This window comes from Gavia stellata, chromosome 4 (genome assembly GCF_030936135.1).
Source record: "Gavia stellata isolate bGavSte3 chromosome 4, bGavSte3.hap2, whole genome shotgun sequence".
NCBI lineage: Eukaryota > Metazoa > Chordata > Aves > Gaviiformes > Gaviidae > Gavia > Gavia stellata.
In genome coordinates, this window is record NC_082597.1 from 66,573,984 (window position 1) to 66,600,588 (window position 26,605).

Consider the following 26,605-nt stretch of genomic DNA (forward strand, 5'->3'; position numbering starts at 1 on the left):
CAATAGCTCGTCTTTTGTTCTCAGTGGGCATCCCCTAACATATCCTTAAATATACAGAACCTTTCTTTGTTCCGATCAGCTATTTCCACGTGGATTCCACCCAGTAGTTTGAAAGCTATCCCTTGCACTTACCTTGGCTCTTACTTTTTTCTGGTAGCCCTGTAACGCATTTACTTCAGCTGGACTCCTCACAACATACTCTCACAACAAAGCAATAAATTCCTATTGACTGATCTTTTGGTGATGACTTTTAACCCTCAGCTGTGCTCTTCTCAATCTGGTCCTCTTCCATCTCATCAAGAGCATGACAGCTGCTGTTGATATAAAGAATACGCAGTGCTGACCATGAGTCAGGTCTTCTCTTTCTGCCATGTCTGATGATTGTTTCTGCTGGTGTCCCTCCAGAAGAATTCTACTTTGTCATCAGCAGAAATTTCACCAGGTATTCAGTCTCCACTCGCATGTTGCTGCTGTTTCTTTTGACAACAGTATTATAGCAGTGCAGCTCTAAATGCCTGAGTGGAATTATATATAAGTGGCAAAGGAGAATAAGGTCTCTAATCTGCATATAAAGAAATATAATGACTAAAGTGTATAGCGAGTCTCACAGAACTTTATTACAATGTTTCCATGTGATTTTGAAGTCAAGTATTATGTAAGCACATTTTCTTATAACTCTATCAAAAATGTCATTAGCCATATTCTAAGTAGCCTTTTTCTAAAAGAAAAATAAACAATACTTTGAGCAATTGTAACTTTAACTGGAGATACAATTCAGGGAATAAATCTCAGTGCTTTTTAATTTACTTCTCACTAGGCTACAAGGTTGTATAATTTCTGAAAAGCAATATCACTATGTAGGAAAAGTGTCTGACAAGTGCAGTCACACTTTTCTTCCATGTACAGTAATCACCAAGAAATAATGTCAGCAATTATAAACCAGTTTTTGAAAAAGAACACAGACAAGACCTTCTGTTTGACAATTGTAGTTGTGTTTAAGCAAAATACTCAGTGTTTGATGCATAGATTCTTTCTTATTTTTAATCACATTTATTTCACACTGAAGCCTGTGATAATACATACAGTTATCCTCTACAAAATAGAAGATACTATTTATCTTCTTAAGTACTTCTCCTTCTGGAAGAGCCAAAAATAGGGATAGAAGATTCTCTTCCCTAGCTGAACAGCATTATTGCTACAAGATAAGGAGCCATTTGATGATAAATACAACAGAAATGGCTCAAAGAATCAAGGACATTCATAATTAGAACAAGCGACTTGCTGGCAGAAGGGTTAAAGCCCTGGACTGGAGCTCAGAATTCAAAGCCTGTGTGACTTTAGGCAAAGTGAAGTAGGAGATCTCCTAGAGATTTCTATTCTCTCAATTTTCTAACGGGCAAGCTTGGAGCTGTCATACAGCTTTTCACTGCCCTGTGTGCTGGACTGACTTATTGTGGCCATTTCTGAACTGATGTACTCCAGAGTCCATCATGAGGTGGACACAGGCTATGCCCTGGGCAAATCCCAGCTCGTACAAGGATGCAACGCAGAGTAGTCCCACCTTTTCACTCCCCCTCCTTGCACCTTGGCTTTTAGAGGAAGGAAGTGTGGCCACACAAAGCTAAACATTATACTGTGCAGCCATGTTATTCTGTGGCCAAATTCCCTATCAAATTATCAGGACACCAGGCAGCAACCCAAGACATTTTTGTCCCCCACCCCCAGTGCAAACAGCAATCCATGAGAAGATATAACAATGAGCTCTATACTGCAATGGTTTTGGGAATATGTTAATAAAAAAGGGTTAAACTTCTACGCTGGTTTGGATAAAACATGCATTCCTTGGTCCCACAGATAACCAATGAATGCATAAATCTATGCTCTTCACCTCATAAATTATTTGTTCTTTGGTCTTTCGTCCATGTGGAATTGCAACTGATTAAAACCTCGACGTCTCTGGAAAGCTATTTGCAGTCCTGTTCCATAGCTATGAGTAGACAAGAAATCCAGAGTTTCTTCCTCTCCAGTGAACTCCCCTGGATGGAAGAATGAGAGCATTAGTCTGTGCTTGTCTGTGCATACACAAAAAAGAAGAATCACATCACCCATTACTAACATACTGCCATGCTTCATATCAGAACACAGCCCAGCACTGAACTGTAGTTCAAAAAGCTCAGGGCAGCTTGCACAATGGGGTAGGAGAGGAAGCAGAGAAAAAAACAATCTTAGAAAGTTGATCCAGCACCAGAGATCTATATAAACAGTATTCAACTTTCTTGATCTGAAATATTGCCAAGATCTTGTTTCAGAGCTGTGGAATATAGCATATATCCTGTGAAGACAGAGCCTTTTTTCAAACTTCTCCCTATGAATGAGAATTAGGAGGTAAATTACTCAGGGCAGGAGGGAGTAAACAAGCTGTTGGTGATGGATCCCAGTAGTGAGAGGAAAGCTAAAGGAAAGCAGCACATTCATGTTTTCCAACTGTCTGCAGTTTCTACACAGGCACTAATTTTCATCTTCTTTTTCGTCTAAAATGCACACAATTACACGTATACATTTCACATATGTATGCCTATATATTTTTGATGAAACTACTTAATTTGTTTTCAATACTGTGCATTCTCTTATGTTTGGCATCTTGCAAGACGGCAAGGTCTGCCTCATCTGGGCTACTGCACTCTGAGGTATACTGAATACTTTGGAGAGCGGGAGAAAGGAGAAAAAGGCATGAAACGGCAACAGGGACTGAGAGGCTCCCAAGACAAGTGAGGGGCAGCCTGCAAGAGGGAGCAGACTCATAGCCATGCAGTATCAAGTTACCTGCCTGCTACTAACTGCCAGAAGATTTGATCCTGCTCCTTCTGCCAATCTCACAGAAAACTAACCCAACAAAAAAGAAATTTCTAGTTTTCCAGCAGCAGCAAGGTACGCCTTCTTACCCTGTGGCCAAACTACTGCTACACCCAACACAAAGGAAAAAGCAGAAGCATTTAACTGAAAGTGTGAGGGAAGAAGTGAGAACTACCATTTCAGTGGTAGAAATGGTACCCTGAGACAGATGCTTCCTTAGCAACCTAGAAGAGGCTGTATGCTTTTTGTTCAAGGAGATGGACAAGGAGAAACAACCAGACCTGCAAGGATCAGAGTGGGCAGGAGGGACAGTTATTGTATTTCATCTGTTTAAGCTATAAAAATGTCGTAAATAATTGTCATGCCCTGATTTATTATTTTATATTCTAAACAAAACATTGATTTAGTAACTGGAAGCCTTTGTTGTCCTTTCCATATTAAAAAACAGAGTTCGGGGAAGAAATTCCAATTCTTGGCTGCACGTGACTCCAGGTCTAGTGAGGAAAACTTTCAGCAGGGCTTTTAGAGAGGCTGGCAGGAGGCCTGTCAGTAACAGAAGATGCCCACAGTGATCTTGCCAGTTAAATTACTGGCCACTGCATTCCCAGGAACTGGCAGGCACCTCTTAACTTTGTGCAGTCTCTTCTTCCAGCTAAGATCTAGACAAAAAATGTCCTTGTCTGCTTAGACTGCTCTTCAGCTAAATATTCCGGTTTAAATTGCCTGTTGAGATACGGGCTTTTTGCAGCAGCAGGAAATAAGTTATCATCAACAGCATGTCTAGGGATCAATTAAGCTTCATCAATGTCACAAAAAGTACAGCTTGAATAAGAATAGCCAGCCTGGATTCAGATTATGGAGAGACTGACTGATGCATTTAAAAAAATGCATAAGCGTACTGCCAAAACCAAATGAAACAGATTTAGTGGACGCCAAGGCAATATTCATTCTTGCTGTATTTCCATCACTGCCAGTGGCTTCACATCAGGGAGATATTTGGCTGGATTACTTCAGATTTTCAGGAAGTGCTTTACAAAGCTCCCATATCCCATTCACAGTTATTGTCTGGAGTTGACGGAGTGAAATCCAGTGGCTGCTGGCACAGTATATCAGAGTAATCTAAAGTGCACAAGAGAAGGAAATTCCTATAGCTACAATTTTCATTAAGTTAAAAATGAAACAGGATACTACAGAGACCAAAATGGGACTGCATAAATTTATATAATCTATCTAAAAGGTTCCACAAACTGGCAAAGGAAGCAACAACATCCAATCTCCTGTTAATATTAAAATTATACTTAACTTCAGAGACATAGCATATAGCAAGGAACAGTCCACTGGCACAGAGAACTTCTACTGTTTAGATCTAGCACCTGGATTAACAGATTGTAGATGTTGTGGTGCTGATAAATATACATGAATTTATTATGCGACAAAGGAGCAAAGAATAAGGAGGACATAAAAGTGCGTGAGCATACTGATCAAGCCACAGCTAGAGCATGTTTGTAGAAAATTCCCCAAAGTTTCATTTCATTTTGCAGATGGTTGTAGGTAGGGAACTAGTTGCCAAATATTCTGTTTTGGCGACGTTGTCAAGTTTAGTTCATGAATACATGTAAAACATTTTGCAGTCTTTGGAACAAAGCAAGCAATTCAATTTTGGATTTCTTCCATCGTTTACTCTCTGCAGGTAAGGACTATGTTTCTCTTGAATATTTTGTTTTAGTTCCATTTGACCTATGGCTCTTTTTCACAGATTAAAACTATGTGTTTGTGTGTGTGTTTACACACTTGACCTTCCTGGTTAAAGCTGATGTGTATTCTACAGCACCATGGACACCTTGTGAGACCACAAAAACTACAGCAGTGGTCGAATGTCCAGTTGCAAATCTCAGCTCTTATACAGTAGTGTCAGGCAAAATATTTAAAAGCAACTCTCAAGGCAAAGTATATACATCACCACCCATCAGGTCAAGGTAAGGACAGTTAACAATAGTGACAAGCTAGGGCAAAATCAGATTCAGAGAGTCTGCCAGGACTGGAAATACCATAATAATAGGAGAATTTAATTACTCTTATGTAGATTTAAATGTCACACTGAGGTATTTTTAGACATTGTTCATGAATGTTTCATGGATAAGCTAGTCATGCAACTCAAAGGGGAGAGTCTGGTTTTGACTCTCTTCCCAGTGGTATTTTTGGCTTGTGTCACAATGTTCCTATCAAGGACTAACTCTGTAATAGTAACTAAAATGTGTTTATATTCAACATCCTTGCAGGAAGCAAGAAGGCCAAACAAAGAATCCTCTGCACTAGTGTTTGATTTCAAAATGTCAGCTTAGAAGCAGTCAAAAAAGTTAACTGAACATAAAGGAATTATGAAGTGCAGAATAAGGAAGAAAACAGGAAATAATGAATATATCACTGTATAAATCCAAGCTGTCTCAGCACCTCAAATACTGTGTGCAGTCCTGGTATCCTTTCTTAAAAATGATAGAGCTGAGCTAGAAAAGTGAAGGCTGATAAAGATGATCTATTGTCTGAAACAATTTGCATGCAAAGAGTCATTAAAAGGTTAGGACTTTTCAGCCTGGAAAACCAATTGCAGAGGAACATAATAGTGAACTGTATAATCAGTAGCACAGAGAGAATGAATAAGAAACTCTTATTCCCTTTTTTTTCAGAATACCAAAAATAGATGACATCAAGTGAAATTATCATCTAGCATATTCAAAAAACACAAAAGGGGATATATTTTCTCATACCCTATAATTAAGCTGCATAACCCATTACAAAAGGGCAATAGTGATGCAAAAAGACGTTATTCAAGTTAATGGGGGAAAATCATTAAAGACAATTAAACACAAAGGTGCTGCCTCCGACTAAAGATCTCCCTGAGCTGCCCATTGCTGTAAGCTGCAGAAGTATACTAAGGGAGTACTATTCCACCTTTGTGCTGAGTTTATACCAGGTATCCACTGTTGGCCACCATGACAAGCATGGTAGGTTACGTAGATCTTTGGTCTGATCCAGGACAGACATTTTTCTGTTCTTATGTCACTCCTTAAACTGTGCTGGAAATGCCTAGAATATGAAATTTTTCATTGTATTATACCCACCTCTGTCTATGCTAACGATAAAACCTAAAAAAGAGTTATAAAAATCGAAAAGTATAGGAAACAAGGCAGCTATTTATACTGCAGAACTGGTTGCATTTATTTTGAGCCAGGATCAGGTTGGACTGTACTTTTTCTGACCTGGCTTACCCATGGCAAATTACTACCAAAACTGTGCTCATAAAAAGTTAATCAGTCTGACTTACGCAAAAAAAAAAGAAAGGAAAAAAAAAAAGAAAAAGAAAAGCCCATTGGGAAATCATTGTGTTCATAGAGCAGCTCTCAACAGCAGTTCTTGCTGGCCAGCTGGACCTGCTGGTTTTACACACAGATTGCTTATAAACTATTCTGGCAACTGGAGCCTATCTGAGATTTTCCTTTCCCAAGGAAACAGGCCAGCCAGCTTTGTGACTGCTTTGTGCACAAAGCTGCTAAAGAAGAGTTAAGGATCCAACCCAAGATGAATATGCATGTACACTTTGGTTTTCTTCCAACGTAATCTCCTGTATGTTTTAGTGCATTCTGTCATTTTCTTATGGTGACCGGTTTGGATGCATTAGTCTGGCATTATGCGGATTAGTGTCTGTTATAACAGATCTTTCATGTCTGCATCCTCAGGTTATGGAAAAACAGTATGATATAGGAATAGCCTCCCATCATGCATTAAATAACATATTAAAAGCAGATTAGGTACATATCTGTGATATTTTAGATATAGTTAATCCTACTTTACAGCAGGAAATGAGTAAATGTCCTCCTTGAGTCCCTTCAGCCGTGTTTTCTACAGCTTCGCTAAATATAATAGGAAAAGAAATTAGGATATTTTAATGAAACTAATAATTTGATTTTTGCCTGGAGGAGAGGTGTTGACAGCTCTTATTTAAAAAAAAAATCCACAAAATGTTAGTTTTATCTGAAAAGATGCTTTGCTTGGGGAAATATGACCAATAAAAACCTTTCTACTAACACTAGAAAAAAGAGTGTTTTAACATGTTGCTCTACCACTGTACTCAATAACCACATCTCATACATTTCAAAATTAGGAGCCAAAAAAATAAAAAATGATTTTCAATTTCTGGGTCACCACATTTCTTCAGGAACAGCATTTCATTCCTCCATCCCTGACTTGTATATAAAGATGAGACATCAGTCATTTGGATGTATTGTTTACTTGTACCATAAGGTGAAGACAAAAATCTCTCACATGCAGCCCCTAACAAAAAAGGGCCCTGATAAAATTCAGAGCCTCTAGGTGATACTGCATGCAATAACAACTCCAATAAACACTGGTGTTGTGCTCCTGTGTCAACAGTTTAAGACTATTCATACCTCCACCTACATATACCACATGTTCTTTTACTAGTGACCAAAATGCTAATGCATGGAAAAACAACCATGCCTGACACAACTGAATAAGCGAGTTACTCAAAGCTGTGATTGCAGCTTACTGAAATTAGCTCTGCTTCATTCCTTTCATTCCAAACCTTGCAAACAAGTCACATTACATTGTTGCTCTTTTTAGCATAGCATCTGATAAGACCATTTGAATATGTCTTCCTAGATCCTTCCTGGCTGTCTCCCCAGTGCCCAGATGACTCAAGCACTGACAGATGCAGAGCACAACCTTTGTTCCAATAACTGGTTATGTGCATCTCTGAGCCTAAAAAGAAGAAAGAAAAAAAAATCACGCTTTTAAAGTACTACACTTGATTACTAAAGAGAGAGACTAGGAAAGGTAGGATAAAACAGAGCACAGAGACCTGGAAAGAAAAGAAATGAGGGCAAGAGAGCAAGCCTTAGGCACAGGCAATTGCCTAGGGCAGCAGGTACTCAGGCAGCGAACAGTCCAATACATGGACAGGCCATGCTGTTACTTTATATGCTTAAATGCAGCATTACCAACTTTGCCCATGCTTATCTGCTGCTCAGTTTTGCCTGCTTTGCTAGCAAGCCTTAAGCCAGCTGTGATAAACTGTGTAAGAGGAGATCAGCCAAGGGAATGTTATCCACAAGATATTGACTGGCTAGGACAGAACATGCTTTACCATCTTCCCCCAGAACTTGCTGCCCCCCCTCCAGTTCACAGTGTGCAGCTGGTCCTGCCGAACACAAACGATCTGTAGAGAGACGGAAAATCTAGACTAACCCTGTCTCCTCCACTCTTGCTCACAGAAAAATATCTTCCCAATGGAGCTGTGCAACCAGGCTCTCCTCCGCTTGCAGCGCGAAGAGGAGCCCACTAACAAGTAAAACAGGCCTGGACCCCGCTGGGAAATCTCCACAGAGGTGATTCATAGTCAGGCCTGTTAAAAACCTTATCTCAATTCTCTCTGTTCCTGCTATCTCTTCCACTGCATCAAAACCTCTTTACAGCATCACAAAGAAGAACAGATGTCATCGTACACAAGGGCAGTCACACACACAGACAGCCCTTTCTCTTGGAGACTGCTCTCTCTACTACATGTATCAGAGTATGATCTAACCCCACAACTTGTGCTGGGCATCGCATCCAAAAATATCCCCTGGTTGAATGCATCCCAATGTAGGTCTCTAGCAGTAACACCCCATTCCCCTCAGATCAAGCTCCGTGTGGCAGTGACAGCATGCAAAACTGCTCAAGAATCTGTGGCTCAAGCGGGGATTTTACCTGAGGGCTACAACATCGGCCAACATCAGCTGCCACCCTGGTATAGGTGGGCTAGATGACCAACACCTCCAGCTGCAGGAAGAAGCAAAGTGAGGCAAGACTGATGAAATGAACATTGCTTTATCACCCAAGTCAGGATGCAAGTTAGTCCTGTCCTACTACACAACAAAAAAGCCGTATGCCTGAGATGCCACTGTTATCTGCGGCTTCAGGACCATCCTGAATTCCTGCAGCCCTTGGCTATCTTGAGACATAAAACAAAGCTCATGGCAATATGGCAGTTTTAATATCACATTTCTCAATTCAGGATGTTTAGTGAGCTCTAGGCTATGGCCTGGATTTCCAAAACCAGCAGTTGCACACTCAACTCATCAAAGTGAATGAAGGTTTGTGATGTTCCAGTGAGGATCATTGTCATCTTGTGTGTGTGTGTGTTTTCTTTCCTCAAGCAATTTGGCACTCCCTTGAACTCTGTCTAGGTCTGCTGAAGAGTCCCAATCACCGCTCTTACTGTTTTCATTGCCACATCTCTGTCAGGCAGAGAACTGCTGTCACACTCATTTTACTAATGCAAAAGTAGCACTCTTGCCCTAGGTGTCTCTGAAAACAATCTTTATTTTAATTATCCTACAGGACAAAATAGACGATCTTCTGTTTCTCTGCTCCCAGAAATAATGCTAGGTTGAAAGAAATGTATATGTTACTGTGAGAAAATACAGGATACCAGTGCCTGGTGCAAAAGACAGATGGATTGAACTTCAGTTCCATCTCCTATGACAAACAAAATGGCAATAAAATACCGATCTCAGCTTTTTAAGCATGGAGTTAACTCGTTCCTGGGTAGTCTCCAATTCTGCTTTGCAAGTTTTGCCTTCCCGGGAGCAGCGACCGGGAGCAGGCTTGGTCGTGCCGTTCCAGCAAGGGAACACGCGGTGGCAGTGTGGCCCCTCTCCTCGCAGGGGTTTTACTGACGGGGAAGAATTGGTTCCCTTTCCCTCGGCGGGGTGGCTCAAATGGAACCAGGAGGAAGAGGACAGATGTAGAAACAATCCGGCTATTCCTGACTAACCTGCACTTGCATATAACACCTTCAACCATGGGATCCAAAATAAAAAAACAAAAAAAAAAAAACTGAGTGAACAGCACTTCATTTTCCATGTCGTCCCAGAGATACACATAGGAATAATGTTGTGTGTATTTAAGATGAAGCCCTGGTTGATGAGCTGTTTCACCTTTAAACTGAACACCTCAATGTTCATACTTACACCCATTTCCCCTAAGGTTCCTGCAGCTGAAAATAATCTGTTTCCAGAGTACAAACCCAGCTTGTTCCATAAGTCCTAACACAGAGAGAAGGGTGGGGAGAAGGGAAAGAAGAGTGAAAGGACCAACTACCACAGCTTTAATATAAATATTATTTGTGGGGAACTTCTGATGAAGAAAGGTTGCATGGTTTAGGCCAAATACATCTGGTCAGAATAAGAAATAAGTCTTACAAAGAAATATCTGGTTTTCTGATCTGCTTGACTCCATCAGACACTGGGCAGAAAATAAATGGTTTTGTCTGTGATTCCTCATCCCTTAATCACTATATGCATCACAATTAAACTTCTTTTTCAAAAATCTAATGAGCAATCAACCATCACAAGTTTCGATCCTTTAAGGGATAATCCCAGCTAAAATGGCACTGGTAAAGTATTTCCTTCTCAAAAGACTCAGTTTTTTTGTTGTTTTTTTTTTTTTTGCAGTTCAGTCAAGAAGAGGTGTTAATCCAAAATAAGTCAACTTCAAAGAATTGCTATTTGATGGGGCAATCAGTTACATGATATTTTCTTATTTTCTTCAGGTAAAAAAAAAGCCTTAATTCATTTCTGTTTCAGATCTTGGCTAAGCATTGTCTGAATTTCTTGTGCAGGCAAAATTCTTTCTCTCTCCCCTCCCCCCAAACCCCCCAAACTTTCCAGTCAGCATTCCTAGTTACAAGGAGAGAAAACTATCTCAGAAATCCCATTAAGGATTTTAAAGCCCAGAGCAAGCTGCCATTTCTTTTGCCACAGATCTCACGAGCACAAATAAAGGTACATACTTGCAAAATAAAGTTAATAACAATTCAGCAGTTCTTCCAACAGAGGCAATACCAATGTGCCAAGAGCTTGTAAACTTATATGTGGTGTCAGTGGCATCTGAGGACACCCTCTGTGAGAGTATTTTCTAAATCCTGAATCCATTTCAGGTGTATTTTGTGCTTGAAACCAAATTGGTTTCAAGTATAAAAACTATCCAGAATTCTTGTTTGTGCTGGAGTTTGGGGAATGGAGAAGAGGGCAGGGAAAAGGAGGAGGGGAGGAAATGTTTCACATTTTTTAGACTATTTTCTAATCTCCTCAGTAGTCTTCACTCATACGTGCCGAGAATGTAGTATCTATTGTTCACTGGAAATGCTTTCGTGACTGTCTGCATGTCAGCAAAAGGGTCTAACACAGTTTCTAACACAGTTTACATTCTTTCCTAGCTGTGATGTGTCTTCCCCATTGTTTTTCCTGCCTTATCCTGACCATTATTTCATTTTTTTATCCTCTCACTTCTCTGTTACATTTTCCTCCTGCCCATTGTAGTTCTGCCACATACCTCCAACTTCCTCCTCTCCACAAATTCCTGCTCGTCTTTCCCAGCTGGTACCCCCACAGCTTATCTCCAACCTTTCTGCTCCCATACATAACCTTTCCCCATTTATAAGGAAGGAGTGTGTCACTCCATTTCTCTTAACCAGTGAAACTATTCTCACATATCATTAACGTGACCTCTCCTGAGATATGCCACGTTAGGACAAAAGGGGATGACATTAGCCAGACCAAGTGACGAGAAAGGCCAGAGCTCCCTCCCCCACTTAGAGAAAAAAATGGAAGAGAGACAAAGAGTAAATCAGGGGCAAAAGGATTCTGGACTCCTCAGCATGGAGCCAGTTCCTCCCCTCATCCTGAGTTTTCTGAGAATAAAGAAGGTGCACCAGTTTCTTACATTACCGTATACCCTGAGACAAGGATCGCCCCAGTTTCTCCCCAGCCACCCTGTACCCTCACCGCGGTCTGAAGTTCTGGTAAAAAACAAGATGCACCAGCTCATTTTGAGGCCCAGTGTGTCTCCGAAATACCAACACATGAAGTTAAAAGCCACATTAATTCTCATTTGCTTTTAAGAAACGTTAGTTTTTCTGTTAAAATACCTACATTTAGTTTGCTGGGGATTTTTTTAAAAATCCTGCAACCCTGGATCATCTCCTTTTTCTAATGCCTGCACTTTTCTTTCCCCAAGACATCGCATGTTCTCTTTTTCCTTCTCCTTTCAACCCACCGTGAGTAGACTGTTTAAACAGTAGCTCCAAGCTGTGTCCTGAGTTAGTGTGAGAACTTCAGCCTTCCTCAGGCTCACATTCACTGAGCCGTATTCCAGTGTGTAAGAACCCACTTAGGATGGCGCAGGCAGGCACAGACCTTTGCAGGGGCAGAGCCAGCCGGGATTTTTTCAGCCCTTAATTGCGCAATTCCCTGAGAACCTCTTTACAAGGAAGCGGAGAGCAGGCGGCTTCAATTCGTCTCTCTGCAAATCCTCAGGACAGCCTGAAAAACCCCAGAGAGCAGGAAAACCTCCCAAACCAGCAGCTCTACAGGCCCCTAACACAATCCCACCTGAAACTTTGATCTTCACAGACAGGGACCACTATATTTAAAGCAGTTTCCGTCTTATACTTTAGGTTGAAATTTGCGTACATGACACAAAATAAAGCCATGTGTAAAATGAAGAAGTATCTTACACCTGTAACCTAATGCAAAGGATCTATAAGGCACTATGCATGAGGACAGTATATATTTACACGTTTAAAACGTGCGCGTGTGTTTGTTCCCGCGGGGGGTACGTGTGCCACGGGAACCCCGTCTCCCGGCGGGTGCTGGACAAGGCGGCACAGCTCCCCCCGGGAGTCCCGTCCCACCCCACCCCGGCTGCGCAGCCCCGGCTGCCCCGGGACGCCCCGGCGGGCTGCCGCCCGGGGCCTGCTGCCGCGCGGGGAGGAGGCGTACGGGCTGCTTGAGGCGGCGGCCGCGCCCCGCTGGCGACGGCTGGGCCGGGCTGGGCAGGGCCGCTGCGCCGGACCCTTCACCCCGGCGGGAAGCGGAGGGGAGGGGAGGGGGAAAGGGAGGGGAGGGGGCGGCCCGGCCCCGCCCGGCCCGGCCCTGCCCTGTCCCGGGCGGCCGGCCGGGCGGGTCGGGGCAGGGGCGCGGACCGTGCCTGGCACCTGCGCGGCGGACGGGGCAGAGCCCGGGGCGGTGCCGGGCGCTGGGCGCGGCCCGGCCCGGCCCGGCCCTCGGCGGCTGAGCGCCGGCGGTGGGGAGGCGGCGGCGGTGCAACAGGTTATCGGCGCGGAGCGGAGCGGCGCCCGGCTGTGCCCATGGCCGGCCGCGGCCTCGCCGCCGAGCAGGGCTACATCCGCACCGTGCTGGGCCAGCAGATCCTGGGGGAGCTGGACAGCTCCAGCCTGGCCTTGCCCTCCGAGGCCAGGCTCAAGCTCTCGGGCGGCCGGGCCGGGGAGGAGAAGGCGCTGCGGATCCACCGGCAGGTCCAGCAGACGCTGGCCAGGAAGAGCCGGGGCTCGCTGCACAACGGTGAGTGCCCGGCCCCGGCCCCGCGCCGCTCGGTGCTGTCTGGAGGCTGGCGGTGGCGGCGGCGGCGGGAGCACGGGAAGGGGTTCCGGGGGGGCGGCCCCGGGGCGAGACCCGAGCTGGCCCCGGGCGGCCGCAGCCGTGTCCGCGGCTTTCCAGCCCTGGGAGGTGCGGGCTGCTCGGGGCAGCCGCGGTACCGGTCACTGGCCTTTGCCGGGTGTAACAGAAAATCGCGTCTCTGTCGCCTCTTCCCGTTCTTTTTTCCCACCCGAGTGAGTCAGAAGCTTCTCCCTCCCAACCGCCGTAACTTGGGAGCGTGGCAGGGGCTGCTCCCGCGCCACTGCTGCCCGAGGGAAGAATCGAGCCGAAATTGTCCTAATGCAGCAACTGCTTACTGTGCTTATTTTAATACCTTAGTTTTACCCACTGGCCCTATTTGCGAAATAAAATGGGAAGAAACGTAGGAAATGTCTTTCCTTGTTTCACCTGGAAATAAAAAAAAAAATAAAATACCTAAAAGGAGGTTTGGAAAAGTAACTCTAGGAAAGGCGTGAATGGGAAACACGGAACGGTAACACTGCCAGACCTGTGTTTACCTCACTCTTTGGCGTGCACGATACAACTTGAAGTCAATCAATCCTTGCTTCTAAGATCTTATAGCCAAAACGCCAGATCCACCAGTCAGGTCCGCACAGCCGTGCCTTTTGCCCCAACCAGGGTCCGATTGCAGCATCAGGCACCCACGGGGTGACTTTGTCAGGTGCTGAGTGTTAAAGGCAAACTGCTTGAGGGGTTTAGTCGTAACTATTAATGGCAAAGAAATGTGTTTTCGAACTAAATTAAAAAAAAAAAAAAGCAACCCTTACCATGAAAACTTAAATCCTGTTTTTAAATCGGAAGGTATTTGACTTGCAGGCTATATACCCTGTTGCTCTGTTGTCATTAAAGAAGCTGTCACCTTTCATTTGCAAAAAGCTGTGAGCCAAAGGTCTTTAAATTTATAACTATACTTCACTCATCTATCTTGTCAGGCAGAGGAATGTTTCCTTGTACTTCATCTGGCTTCCATGTAAAAAACCACCTCATGGCAAGAATGCATACAATGCAGACACAGACATACTCTGCTCGGAAAAATTAGGTACACACATCACATAAACAGGTATACATATCTGTGCAATGAGCAGCTACACATGCAAGTCCTTAGCTTGGCAGCTCTTGTTTAAATAAGGTTTCTAAACACTTTTAGAGTGACTTGATTTCTTTTTCTCTCAATAGAGAGCCTGGGAAAAGCTTTATAAGCAATAGTTAATAAATGAGATGGTGTCATGAACCTGAGATCATGTCTCTAAACCATGCATAAAACACTATGGAGACAAAGTTCCCATCCGTAAAGTTAATAAAATGAACTTTTCTTCTTTCAGATGTATTCCTGTGCCCAACTCACCCTGCAATTTTTTAGTCCACTGCAAAACTCAGAAAAAATAATCATAACTGGAATGTGTTCCATATATTTGTACATGTGTATTTATATATGTAATATATGCATGTATAATATTTGCATATGACTGTCCATCTATCTATCTGTTTCTCAAATATCTATAATGTGACTCAAATTCCTATCATGTATTTAACATGTTGACTTTCCTGAAAAATATATGTATACATATACATGTGTATCCCAATGTACTTTCTTCATAGACTTGCTCAAAATTTGACTATGCATTGAGAAACATTTGAATTCTTATATGTAGGGTGCTTTTTAAAAATATGCACTGTTTTACCTGCAAAAAACCTCACTTTCTCTGAATTTTAACAGTTTTCTAGATACATTCACCAAGGGTCCCGTATTGTTTGCTGTTACAGGGAAGACGATACAAACATTTAGAGGGAGCAGGAGCAGGCCCCTATGATATAACTGTCCTATCTGTAGGAGTACTTCAGACTCTGTTCAGCAAGGTACTTAGCACATACCTAACCAGAGTATTCACATACATGCCTAAAATTAGCCAAGCACATAACCACTGGCTATGAAAAATCAGTGGTAGTAAAGGTCTTAGCCAGTGTCATCTGTGCACACCCATTTTCCACTGAAACTGGAAGCTTTGAAGCTGCAAGAAGTACTCTGTCAGGCAGCATGATTTATCCTTAAAGTTTCAAATTAAGGTATTTGCTTAGCCTTCAGCTTCTTTTTGCCTCTTACCCCCATATTGTTTGCTGTTTTATGCCCTATTCCCCCCTTTTTGAGGGTGTATTTTTTCTTTCTTGTAATAGAAATTTAGGTCATCCTCAGATTTGAGGATTCCAGCAGCTGCCAGATCACTGAAGTCACGTACTGCCCTAACTCCTTTCAAGACTTCGTCAAACATTGTTAATAGTTTTTCAAGCAGTACTTTAACAACAGCTGCAACTTTTCCAGTTCATCAGTTGCTGAACCTCTATAAATCAAAGATTACGGTGCCCTGAAAAATTCTGAACAACTAAAGCAGCCATACCAAATTTCTGAATGCTATTTAAAGGTGGAAATGGAATGGTAGATAGTTCAGCCTTATCAAAGAAAAATGGCATTCAGAATGATATACCTTAATGACTGGTGTTCTTCAGCTCACATATGATGCAACTTTATTGATTGTTTTATGTACACTTTAGGAGCCTATTAAACTTTATTCTGTTTATGATCCCACTTGCCTCTGACCTTGTTCCATTTGGATTTTGATTGGCTTTTTAAATTCATTTGTGGTATTTCTGTTTCTTTAGTATAATCCCTGGACTAAAGTCTACTTTCCTATACATCCTGTACATCTTCCATTGTAAAAAATGAGGACAGAACTGAATAATATATCATACAAAACCAAACAGCCTGATGGCTGCTGTCTGTGTAGCGATTCTTTCTCTAACACAGGGTTTTATGAACACAGTGTGTTTATAAAAAACAAGATTAAAAGTTACATGATTTCCAAATCAGCAGCATCAGATACAAGATGGTTACAATCAGAGCCTTATTTATTCTTCACGTTTCTTCATTTCTAAAATTCTTAGTAGTATTTTTTGTTAAACTTGCTTTTAGGGGTTTGGGGGAGTTTTCTATCGTCAGCGTTCTATTTTGCAGAATTCTGACCATGTTAACTGCTTTATAGTGATTTTTCTGGTTATATCTTTGTGGGAAAAAGAAGTAGAAAAAGTTCCTTGTTCATGACTTCCACTTTTTGTTGGTTTCGTTAAATTCCTCACCTCTGCTTCCTGAGCCAGAAGAAATATTTTTCTTACATTTGAGCACTTGTGTAAATGTACTGACCAGCACAAAGTAAAAAATGTTAGAAAAACTCCTTTGGGACCAGGCGTGTACTGGCAGAGTGATGAAGGAGCATGATCAAAAAGAAGGCTCTTTGATATCTAGATGAAGTGATTCAGTGAAGTTTTTGATATGACATTCTGAAATGTCACCACCTCAGTCCATCGTGAGTGGTGGAATACAAAAAGCATTAAAAGATGACAGCCCAGGAACACTTAGGAGTCTCTGTTGTGGCTATAATATTATATGCATATATATGTGCATATAATATATGTGCACCCACCTGCCCCGATCAAGAGTGGACAATGGATAATCAGCAGGTGGGCACTCGGGATGCATGGAAATATCACAGTCCTTAATAGACTTGTGCATACAGGGCACAGCTATATTGATGCCTGCAGTGGGGGGTTTAAAGCCAAAGTTCGGCTTTCATTGTAACCATTCAAATACAAAAGCCCTGAAAAAAACTTACAACTGACAGTTAACACTGTACATGACTTAAGGGGAATTTGATACACCTAATTCCTTAATGGAGGATAGTTGTCTTTTTCATGTATCATATATCTTAGAAATGCCTCTTGTCATTGTTATTTTTGAAAACCAAGGAAACAGGAGATATGATCTGCCTGTAGCCATAGGCAGTGATTGCTGGGGAGGAACTTTGAAGGCCTTTGGAGATGTTGGACCTGTCATGTCCAGGGGAGCTAAAGGGGCTCAAGAAGAGCCTCTGTGAAGACAAATGGGATTTTTTCCTTAGTTACCTTAGATACAGTTTCCCTCCTGATAGTGTAATTATTTTGTCAGATCTCAAAATTTTGTCATCACTGTTGCGGTATCAGGTGATTTTTGTACAGTTTTTATTTTGGGCATGGAGAAGAGTGAAGGGATTTAGTTTTCCTCCTTCACTGACTGCATCCAGAGTGTTCCTGAGCTGCTTTAGTTCATATTGACAGGAGAGAGGGGAGACTGTGATAAATGGTTCCACGCAGTTGCCCACACATGAGTGTCTGCTGCTGTCTGAGATGCCTGAGTTTTCCAAAATATCCTCATGGGTTGACAGACATGACGCAGAGCCTGAAGGAAACCATCCTTTTCTCGACTGGCTGCTGGAAATCAAGTGCAGTACCCTATGGCCTCTCAAATAGCATTTGTCCCCTACGGATCAGTAGCTGAATCGTGTGCATATTTTCTGAAGAGAGAGTTTTTGTGAGACTAAAAACACTGAGTCTCACAGTTAGAAAATATTAATCCTAACACTAAATGAACCTATAATGTAATTTTTTTTTTTTAGAATCAGTCATGCCTTTTTTTCTTTTTTTTTTTTAAACCAGTGCACTGAGTGTATAAGAACTGCCTAATGATTTTTGAATAATGTAATACTGAGTAAATCTGAAAGGTGTGAAAAACATGTAGGTTTTTGTAGTATGGTGAAAATGAGTTGAAGGAAGCCTCACTGACAGGCGAGTTTTGATCACATCACCTATTCTACATCTCGTAACTAAAGGGAAAGACACAGCATTTTGGTTACCACTTTTTCCTTTAACACGCTGGCTTTTGGCACAAGTGAACAGCACACCGTAAAAAGACATACATTTTATGTCTAGATAATAAATCTGCAGGTAAAATGCTGGTAAAATAATTTACATATGTGGTAAGAGCAAGCAAGGGATGCTGTAAATGAAAAATGAAATTCCATAAGCTAACATATAATGTGTTTATCTCTGAAAGAGAAAAATGTTTACTGACAGATAGTTTCACAGGAAAACTGAAGGTTAAAAAAGAGGACTACCTGAAGATAACTGAGTGTTGCAGTTTCTGATTGACTGTATTTTGCTTTTTCAAAGAGAGAACTGTTAGATATGTAGTTTATCCTCAACTAATTCATGGACAACCTTGTTATTTTTAATTTATCCTCATTTTTTTTATTTTTTTAGTAAGGACAGGGAGTTTAGATTTACCTAAAACATGCACAAATTACTTGCCCAAAGGATCTTTATGTCCTAAGTAGATAAATAACTGAGAGTAATTTCTCACTAAGTAAACTGGACAAAAAATACTAACTATAAAGAAACAGAAATGTATATGTGTATGTATTTAAAGACTTACTATATGAAAGTACTTTAATATGCAGCAATGAATAAAGTGAGTCTTTAAAAAGCAGGCACAGGTGATAGGCTAAGATGGAGTCTTATTCGGCACCTGAAATAGTACATTGATGTGGGAATTATATCACACAAATGAGATATTTATATGAATTTGTAGATTTTCGATGTTGGTATACATTGGCAGGAATTTTTTGCAGTATAAAACAACTGTTTCCTGTTACTGCTTTCTCGTGTACTTGGGTAACCCTTGGGCTATGGTAACCTTGTAATGTCATGAAGGAATTATTACAATCCAAATCATGAGTTTGACCAAGCTGCATCATTCCACTCTCATGATGCAAAGTTACCGTGAATGTGTCTTAACAAATCACCTAATACATGTTTAAATCTGTCTCTCATGGCCAAAATGAAAGAATCGGAAAGTATGATTGAATAAGCAAAATAACTGCAAAGTATGATTGAATTAGGCCTCAAATCATTGCAGTTTGCTATTATTTGTATTGTATTATACTATATTATATTATACTATACACAAATTTGGACTTACGCAGGTAGCTATGTGCTAGTGAGAATCATGCATAAATTATTCTCATTACATGAGTCTCTTGTTTATTTTCATTCTTGTCAAGCCCTTTCCTAACTACAGACACTAAGGATCAAGGATAGAAGAGTACTGGAGTTCTAGGGGTACCCACATGCACCTAATGAAGCCCAGAGTCTAACTGCATGAACTGAAAGCCTCAGCTATTTAGCACACATACACTAGGTGCTTCAAAAATCCCAGCAGACACTTGCCTGCATGTTTTTGGCGCCTGAATTCCCATGGGCATATGACTCCTGCTATTTTTACAAGTGGAGACTTCATCAGTTTGACCAAGTTAATGATTGGTTCTTTGGATTTCTTTTCTGTGGGATCTCAGGTAATACCTGCTATTTTGAAAATTCATAGCCAATTAACTTCTTTATTGATCACTGTTATCTGTTCAGCCTAAACTTCTGCAGCACACACTGGCCCCATTTATGACCGATTTGAGGTGTATCTTGCTTTCAACTTCTGTTTCACCTCTTTAAACCTGTCTGTGTTATAACCTATATTATTTATATTCCAGTATGCAGATTCTCACAGTAACATGGGAATCTTATGAACAATTATTTCAGCAGTATCTGTTGCTTTAAAAAAATTATTAATAGAAGCACTTTTTCTTTGAAAATGCATCGTACCAGTGAAAGAGAAACAGCCTGAAGTTTTTTGTTTGTTTGTTTGTTTGTTTTTAATTAAAAGAAGAATGCAGTTTTAATGAAAGAAATAATCACAATGCACTGTTCTATTTTCAAAGCTGGGTGGTGGTAAAAAAGAATCAGAGCAGATACACTGTGGATCTTCTCCATTATTTGTAGGATTAGTGAACCTTTCAGGTGCAGATTTGAAGTGTCATTAAACAACCCTACTTTACAGCATCATATGCCACGTGCCTCCATAAGCCATGGAATTTGTTCATGAATGCTTCATGTTCTTTGGGTGAAGCACTGAGAAAATTTGTGAAGCGTTACTTGCTCCAATGTATTATCATTAAATTAGCACCTAAGGGAGAAGAAACATCAGCAGCTGGGGTAGACAACTACGAAATAAACAATCTATACTCAATGTATGCTATTTATTTACAGTGGTAGATTGTGAAAATTGCATCTCTAGGGTGCACGCTAACAGAGGTATACACATCAACCCATGTTTCTCATGTACAATCTACAGCTGCAATATTTAAATTTCTTGTGTACTGTGCATGTTATAGTCAGCCTCTAACATAAACCATGCCTATGTATTCAAAGTGCTTACAGTGGAAAATAAGTATTCTTAGTGGCTGTTCAGTGATACCGTTTCTCAGTACTTAATAATCTGTCATTATCTGGGATATTTAAAATATCAGCTTGCTATGTTAAAACATTTTTCATTAAATAGCTACATGACCAAGACTTCTAAAAGTTAAAAATAGGTCTGAAGTAAAATAAATAGGAAACTGAAAAAATGGCTTGTGTCCTCAGAAAGCTTTGCTTAGCCATGTTTTCAGTGTGATACACTGAATGCAAACCTCTTTCCATCATTTCCCTAGTACTGTAAATCATCCTTTATAACAATATCATGTTTTGTTAAAGTCTTACTAATATTAGTTTTTGGTTACAGGCAGTTTGCACCGTGCATCCAGTGTTCCAGAGCGTGTCTATAATGTGGGGTTTACTGAAAATGATTTTGCACCAAGAACTCCCTATGGTTTCTCATATTATCAGTCAAACCAGGTGAGGAAAAGAAGACAATGAATAAAAATAAATATAATATCACACGCATAGTTTATCCATTTTGTTACCACAAATAATAGCATGTAGATGGCGTTTCAAGGTTTGCTTGCTCGCTTGTTTGCTTTTTAAAGCCCGATTTCTAGAAAAGGAGGATTTTACAACTGAGATTTGTTAACATTTGTTCCCCCTTCTGGTGACTTCTGAGCCCAATGGCTAAATTCAACTCAGTCGTACAGATGGGCTTTCTGCAATCCTGTTGGTTTTGTGAGAATTGGCATCAGGGTAGAAAATAAAAAACCGTATTAACACTCCACTAAGGCAAAAGCTGTGACAAGTCAGATCTTCATCCATCCCACCAGGCAGCAGGTCAGTCAGCACATCAGTAGCTCAAAGAGGCCGGAGGCCATGCTGCCACTCACCCAGTCGAACAGTTGGAGGTTGCTAGAGAAAGTCCAGCGATCCTGTGGGGTAATGAATGACATGGGTAGGAGCTGGGAATGTGGTGAAAGAGGTTAGGGAATTAAGCATCCAAAACCATAGGAAAACAGATTGCTTTCGTTTCATGATGACAGGTAGAGTGTTCCTTATCATTTAAAATAATCCTGTTGTAACTTGTTGTAGCATTACAAGAATTTCAGCAGTACAGTCCTTGCAATACAATGGTGTTTCTAAGCTGTCTAATCATAAATCCATTTGTTATTTTGACCAACGTTTCTTGGGTTCATGGCCTGAATGCTAAGATAAATATTTGGTTTTCTGCAGGATTTGTGACACAGCTCGTAACTGGTATGAACCTATTTGAGGGAGAAACCATATGACTTGGAAATCAACACATAGCTGTAGCAACGCTGCTGTATGAGCAACATTAGTAAACGGAAACCAATTCAGCTTGGAAACAAATATTTATTTAATAAATAGCTGTATACATAGGGGACAATTCTTTCTTAATTTTAGATTGTACAAGAACGGCTTATTCTCGGTAAAGGAAATAGCCCAGGTTTTGGCCAGTTAATGAAGCAGCTCTGGCTCTGTATGGGTAGAGTTAGAACCACTTACTTAAATACATTTCCTTCTCTGTTCTCCTATCCTCTGTTCTCACCTATCATCCAGTCTATAATATTTGATGTAAATCTCTTCTTTCTAGGAGAGAGCAACAAGAGGAAAACTGGAGGTGACATAAGAACCACAAGAAAATACTACAGTTTTACAGGCGGGGGGGGGGGGGGGGGGGAAGAAAGAGAGACTATTTGTCCTATGTGAAAGCCAGAAAAAGCCACAAGGTCTAGTATTTCACAAAAGCATTCATTTCCTTATCCCCAAACAAAAGATAAAGATATCCTTGCATAGCTTCTGTAGAATAAACAGATACATCCAATGATCCTTGCCTCAGCCTACTAGATTCAGCAACCTTTACTCCTTTTGTGAGTTGATTATCAACCTCAGTAACTCAGTAAGGGACTTGGGTCTTTTTCATCTGGAGAAGAGAAGACTGAGAGGGGATCTTATTAATGCTTGTCAATATTTAAGGGGTGGGTGCCAGGAGGATGGGGCCAGTCTTTTTTCAGATGGTCTCCCAAGTTGATTTCATTCTGGAAGGTCTTGAATAGAGTATGATGTCCAATTTAGAGCATAAGAAAAAAATAGAAAAATTGGAGAGGCCCCAAATAGCACCTAAACAGTAAGAATCGAAGGAACTACGTTTGTTGAGTTTAGAAAAGAGAAACTTATAAGATGATGATCCATTACTGTCCATGCCCATTAGGGACAGGAAAAGAAAAATCATCTTAAATTGCAACTGTAGAATTAGAGAAACCATTGAGATGGTGAAATGATCATTTTGGTTTCCTTGGAATGTTATGTAATCTCCTTCTTTTTTAAGAGGTTAGACACACAGGGAAGGGACTACCTCTTTTTACTAGATCCTACCACAAAGTGAACAGGCGGACTACATAACCTTATATAAGGTTATAATAAGGTTAATAGCAATATGCAGACACTTTAGTATAATATTTTAATCTTCTCCTGTCTATTGGACAGCCTTGAATTTAATTTTAGTAGCAGATGTGGGTGTTAATCCCCAAGGAGTTTCAAACTGAAACTGAAATCTCCATTGATAAGCACACTGTTCGCTCCCAGGCCTAACTGACTTATGCACATATTTTGAGTTAATGACAGAAGACTAAGTGTTTAGACTTTGTCTCATAATGTTTAGACCTTCCTTCATTAGGAAGATACAAAGAAGTGTTGCAGAATCCCACTTAATACACAATTTTGGTGATGTCCACATTTTGTTTTCTGATTTTCATAGCAGGTCTTAGAATTTTTGTCTTTACTTTTTTGGTTTGGTTTCTTTGCTATTAATCCTAAATGCTGTGATCGTACTGTGACTCCTGTTCTTTTATGAACCCTTGAACAGGTGGCCTCACCATCCTCTTACACAAATGGCTGGGCGAGGAGGATTACTTACAGGACAATGGAAGAGAGAGCTCAAAGACAGCCTCTGAAGAGACTAGAGGTTTCACCCCAACGAGGTCCTGAAAGATTGGCATATGTGTCCAATGAATTTCACTATGATGGAGGGATTTCAGCTGGATTCTCCATGAGGCATGGAGATAGCAGGAGATCCAGCGGGACTGTCCCACCAAGATATGCTCGGTCTGAGATTGTTGGTTACACTCTTCGTGATTCAGTTAACAGGGGACGTTCTTTTAAGAGACACTCCCACATGGGGGCTATTAATGATGCCATCCTTGATGGTGTCTACCCCAGCCCCACTGTACCTCTGTACCATCAAGCAGGCAACAGTCACAGTATGACCAACCTTTTGGAGAAAGAAAACTACCTGACCTCAGGCAGCGCGATGGGACAAGTGAGATCACCAATTGCTTCCCGTTTGGGGTCTCAGAACAGGCAATCTTTAAGGTCCAGCTGGTACCAAACTACTTTCAGAAACACACAGGCCAGGAAGGAAGCTTCCCAGCCAGCTTCAATAACCAGTGTCACTGCAGAAACAGACGGGAAGAGGATGCCATTGACAGCTGCTGTGGCAGCAGCAGGAAGAAATGGTTTCCTGCAGAGCGAGCAAGTCACCATCAATGGATCTCAGCTAGGGTAAGCACAATGCAGGACCTGCTTTGGTTCTGGGGTGTCACGGCTGGAAGGAACCTGTTTGTTTAAAAAGAGAAAGTAAACTGACAGCCAACACAGTGTATGAAATGTCAGTGCTGAGGGTGCAGAAAGTAGGTTTGCTTTTAAAAGTCCACTTCCAGTGCAACTGAGGAAAGGGAGAAAAAATGTTTCTGTATGTACATACTGCAGGGTCCACACCTCCTACTCAGGTTTGGGACCCCCTTTTGCCAAGAGTTAATCAATTTTATAAGGAGACATGAAGTAGTCACTGAGTAATTTACAACCTAAGTCACAATACACAGTAATGCATTGGCAAATTCTGTGCTCATAAGAGACTGGATGATTTCAGCAATGGTTCTCACAAGAATAGGTCAGAAATCTACCAGTGAAGCAGCTTCTGGCAGATTGACGATTTCCAGTTAAAAATCCTTCATGGTTTTAAGGAAACTTTTTAGTTTTTATAAACTTCAGTTAAAACACAGGCAGAAATTTCTCTTAGCTCTGTAGCACCATCCATCCCTAGAACAAATATAAACTGCTCTAGATCTCAGGACTCCAGAGCTTCTCACTACCATGAGATCCTACATGCTCTGAGGACGCTATCTTAATTTGAAGCCCTGTTATCTCCATGGCAGGAATTCTCAAAGCTGCTCCCAGACTTCAGGAAAATTGTTTAAAATCTTAGAAGCATTCTTTCTTTTTTTTTTTCCAAAATTACTTTTTTTCCCCCCCTGATATTCTCTTCCAGAGAATATTTCAGAATGTCTAAAATTGATTCCATTTTCAAAAGAGAAAATTTATCAGTTCTGAAATTCCCCTCAGGAATGAATATTTTTTTCATTTTAGAATCATTCTGATTGTTTCCAGAGCTCTTAGGGTTCAATGGACAGAACAAACCACTTCGTAAACAGGAGATGGTTACTTGCACTGTTTACTGTGGTTTCTGTTGTTGTTTCATAATCCAAATAGGATCCCAAGGTTTCTTATGTCAGTTAATCATGGTGTAATTTATAACAGTGTTATTAAGAAATGTCTCTTTTTCCATAACTGTGTAGTTGTTAAGTTCATTTTTCCGAAGGCCACCTTTCTTTTTTTTTCTAAATTTGCTGCTGTGTGAGATGAGGTATCATCTGATGTCACTGCTATGTACAGGTCAGGTATTTTCTGTCATCCTCTACATGTTGTGTGATATGACTAGATTTGCAAAGATATATGGTCTCGTGCCCACATCTGATCTGGATCGAAATTTTCACCTCTGAGTGATGCAGGAGTTAAGACATCTGATATTAATGATGTGACTCTTAATTATTCAGTCTTTACAGCACGTAAGTCCAGAAAAAACAGCTGAGAGCTCACAACAGCTTAAGAACTGGGAGTGGTAATGTTGAAAATATGTACCTGGGAGGACTTTGTTTCTTAGTAAGACAATTTACAAACAGGCGTATGTCCCATTGACTTAATAATTTACTTAACTTTAAGCACATTCTTGCGTGTGTTTCTGAGCCACAACCAGCAATTTTGGTATTTAATTTTGTATAGAAGCAATTTCGGTTCTTCTTTTGCAGGTGCAGACACTGGAGTCTGGTTGTCTGCCTGCACAAACATCAACCGAAGTGTTTTTCATACCTGCAGATGTAAACATCTACCTTCAGTTATTGTGCAAGTGGCTTGCTTGACACCATGCTGAATTCCAGGTGGAAGATCTGTGACCTAATAGAAATCTTTTTGACAGCTTAATTCCTTAAATGACAGTTTTTAAGCTCAGCTTTTGCTGGAAATTACAGAGGGAAACAATTGGAAGTGCTGTGAAAGCTTCTAAAGTTCTTTTTGCAGATGTTTACAGATTTCATTTATCTTACTATTTCTGACTATTTAATTTACTTGTACACATCTTGTTTAGATTTTCAAATATCCTAGTTTCTACTCTAGTTTCATAGATGATAGGTTTTTGGGGGAGTGCCCTCACTCTTTATTCTACCCTCACTCTTTATTCTACCCAAAGTTTAAAAAAGTCTCTGTAAAATATATTAATGGAGAGGATGTTGAAAAGCAGCATGTAAGATACAATTCCACATGAGATTTGCACCATGGAGTCTTAAATGATGAGGAAGAAACTATAGCCATTTCAGCTGACTGAAGTCAGTATTTGTTATATATGTTTTTGTACTAACATGTGTGTGATATTCACATACATTAGTACTGTTTTCAGACATCTCAAATAGAGATTTAATAAATCCCCTTGTAATTCTTGTCACTGGAAGGGCTGGATGCAGAAGTCCTGTTTTGTTTGTATTACATTCTGGTTCACCTACATCTAGCTACTGCGCAGTTTACTGTAGAATTAAGTTATTTAAAACATAAGCACATTTTGCTTTGGAGTATACACTACTGTCAAATCAGAAATATTTCACTTAAGTCCATCATTCCACCCATAGTACAATAATTTCTTCTGACAAGACTTCTCATTTTAAGAAGCTATTAGAGACTTTCACATTTCTTGTCATTTCCCATTCCCTTTG

General features: G+C 40.8%; 1 protein-coding gene and 1 long non-coding RNA gene across 2 annotated transcripts in view; one reads left to right on the top strand and one right to left on the bottom strand.

Moving 5' to 3' along the window:
* Positions 1-618: 618 nt before the first annotated feature.
* On the bottom strand, positions 619-11,282 carry LOC132316980 (uncharacterized). The gene is made up of 3 exons (XR_009483972.1): positions 11,245-11,282; positions 8,617-8,688; positions 619-2,036 (listed from the first exon to the last, which is right to left on the bottom strand). It is a non-coding gene; the product is annotated as an uncharacterized LOC132316980 (long non-coding RNA).
* A 1,771-nt stretch (positions 11,283-13,053) lies between these two features.
* The window catches only part of PKP2 (plakophilin 2), a 46,750-nt gene continuing 33,198 nt past the window's right edge, over positions 13,054-26,605 (top strand). Inside the window, exons 1-3 of the mRNA XM_059817259.1 lie at positions 13,054-13,274; positions 20,845-20,957; positions 23,374-24,068. Of these exons, the coding sequence (XP_059673242.1) occupies positions 13,061-13,274; positions 20,845-20,957; positions 23,374-24,068 (1,022 nt within the window). The 5' untranslated portion in view covers positions 13,054-13,060. The remainder of the gene's footprint in view (positions 13,275-20,844; positions 20,958-23,373; positions 24,069-26,605) is intronic.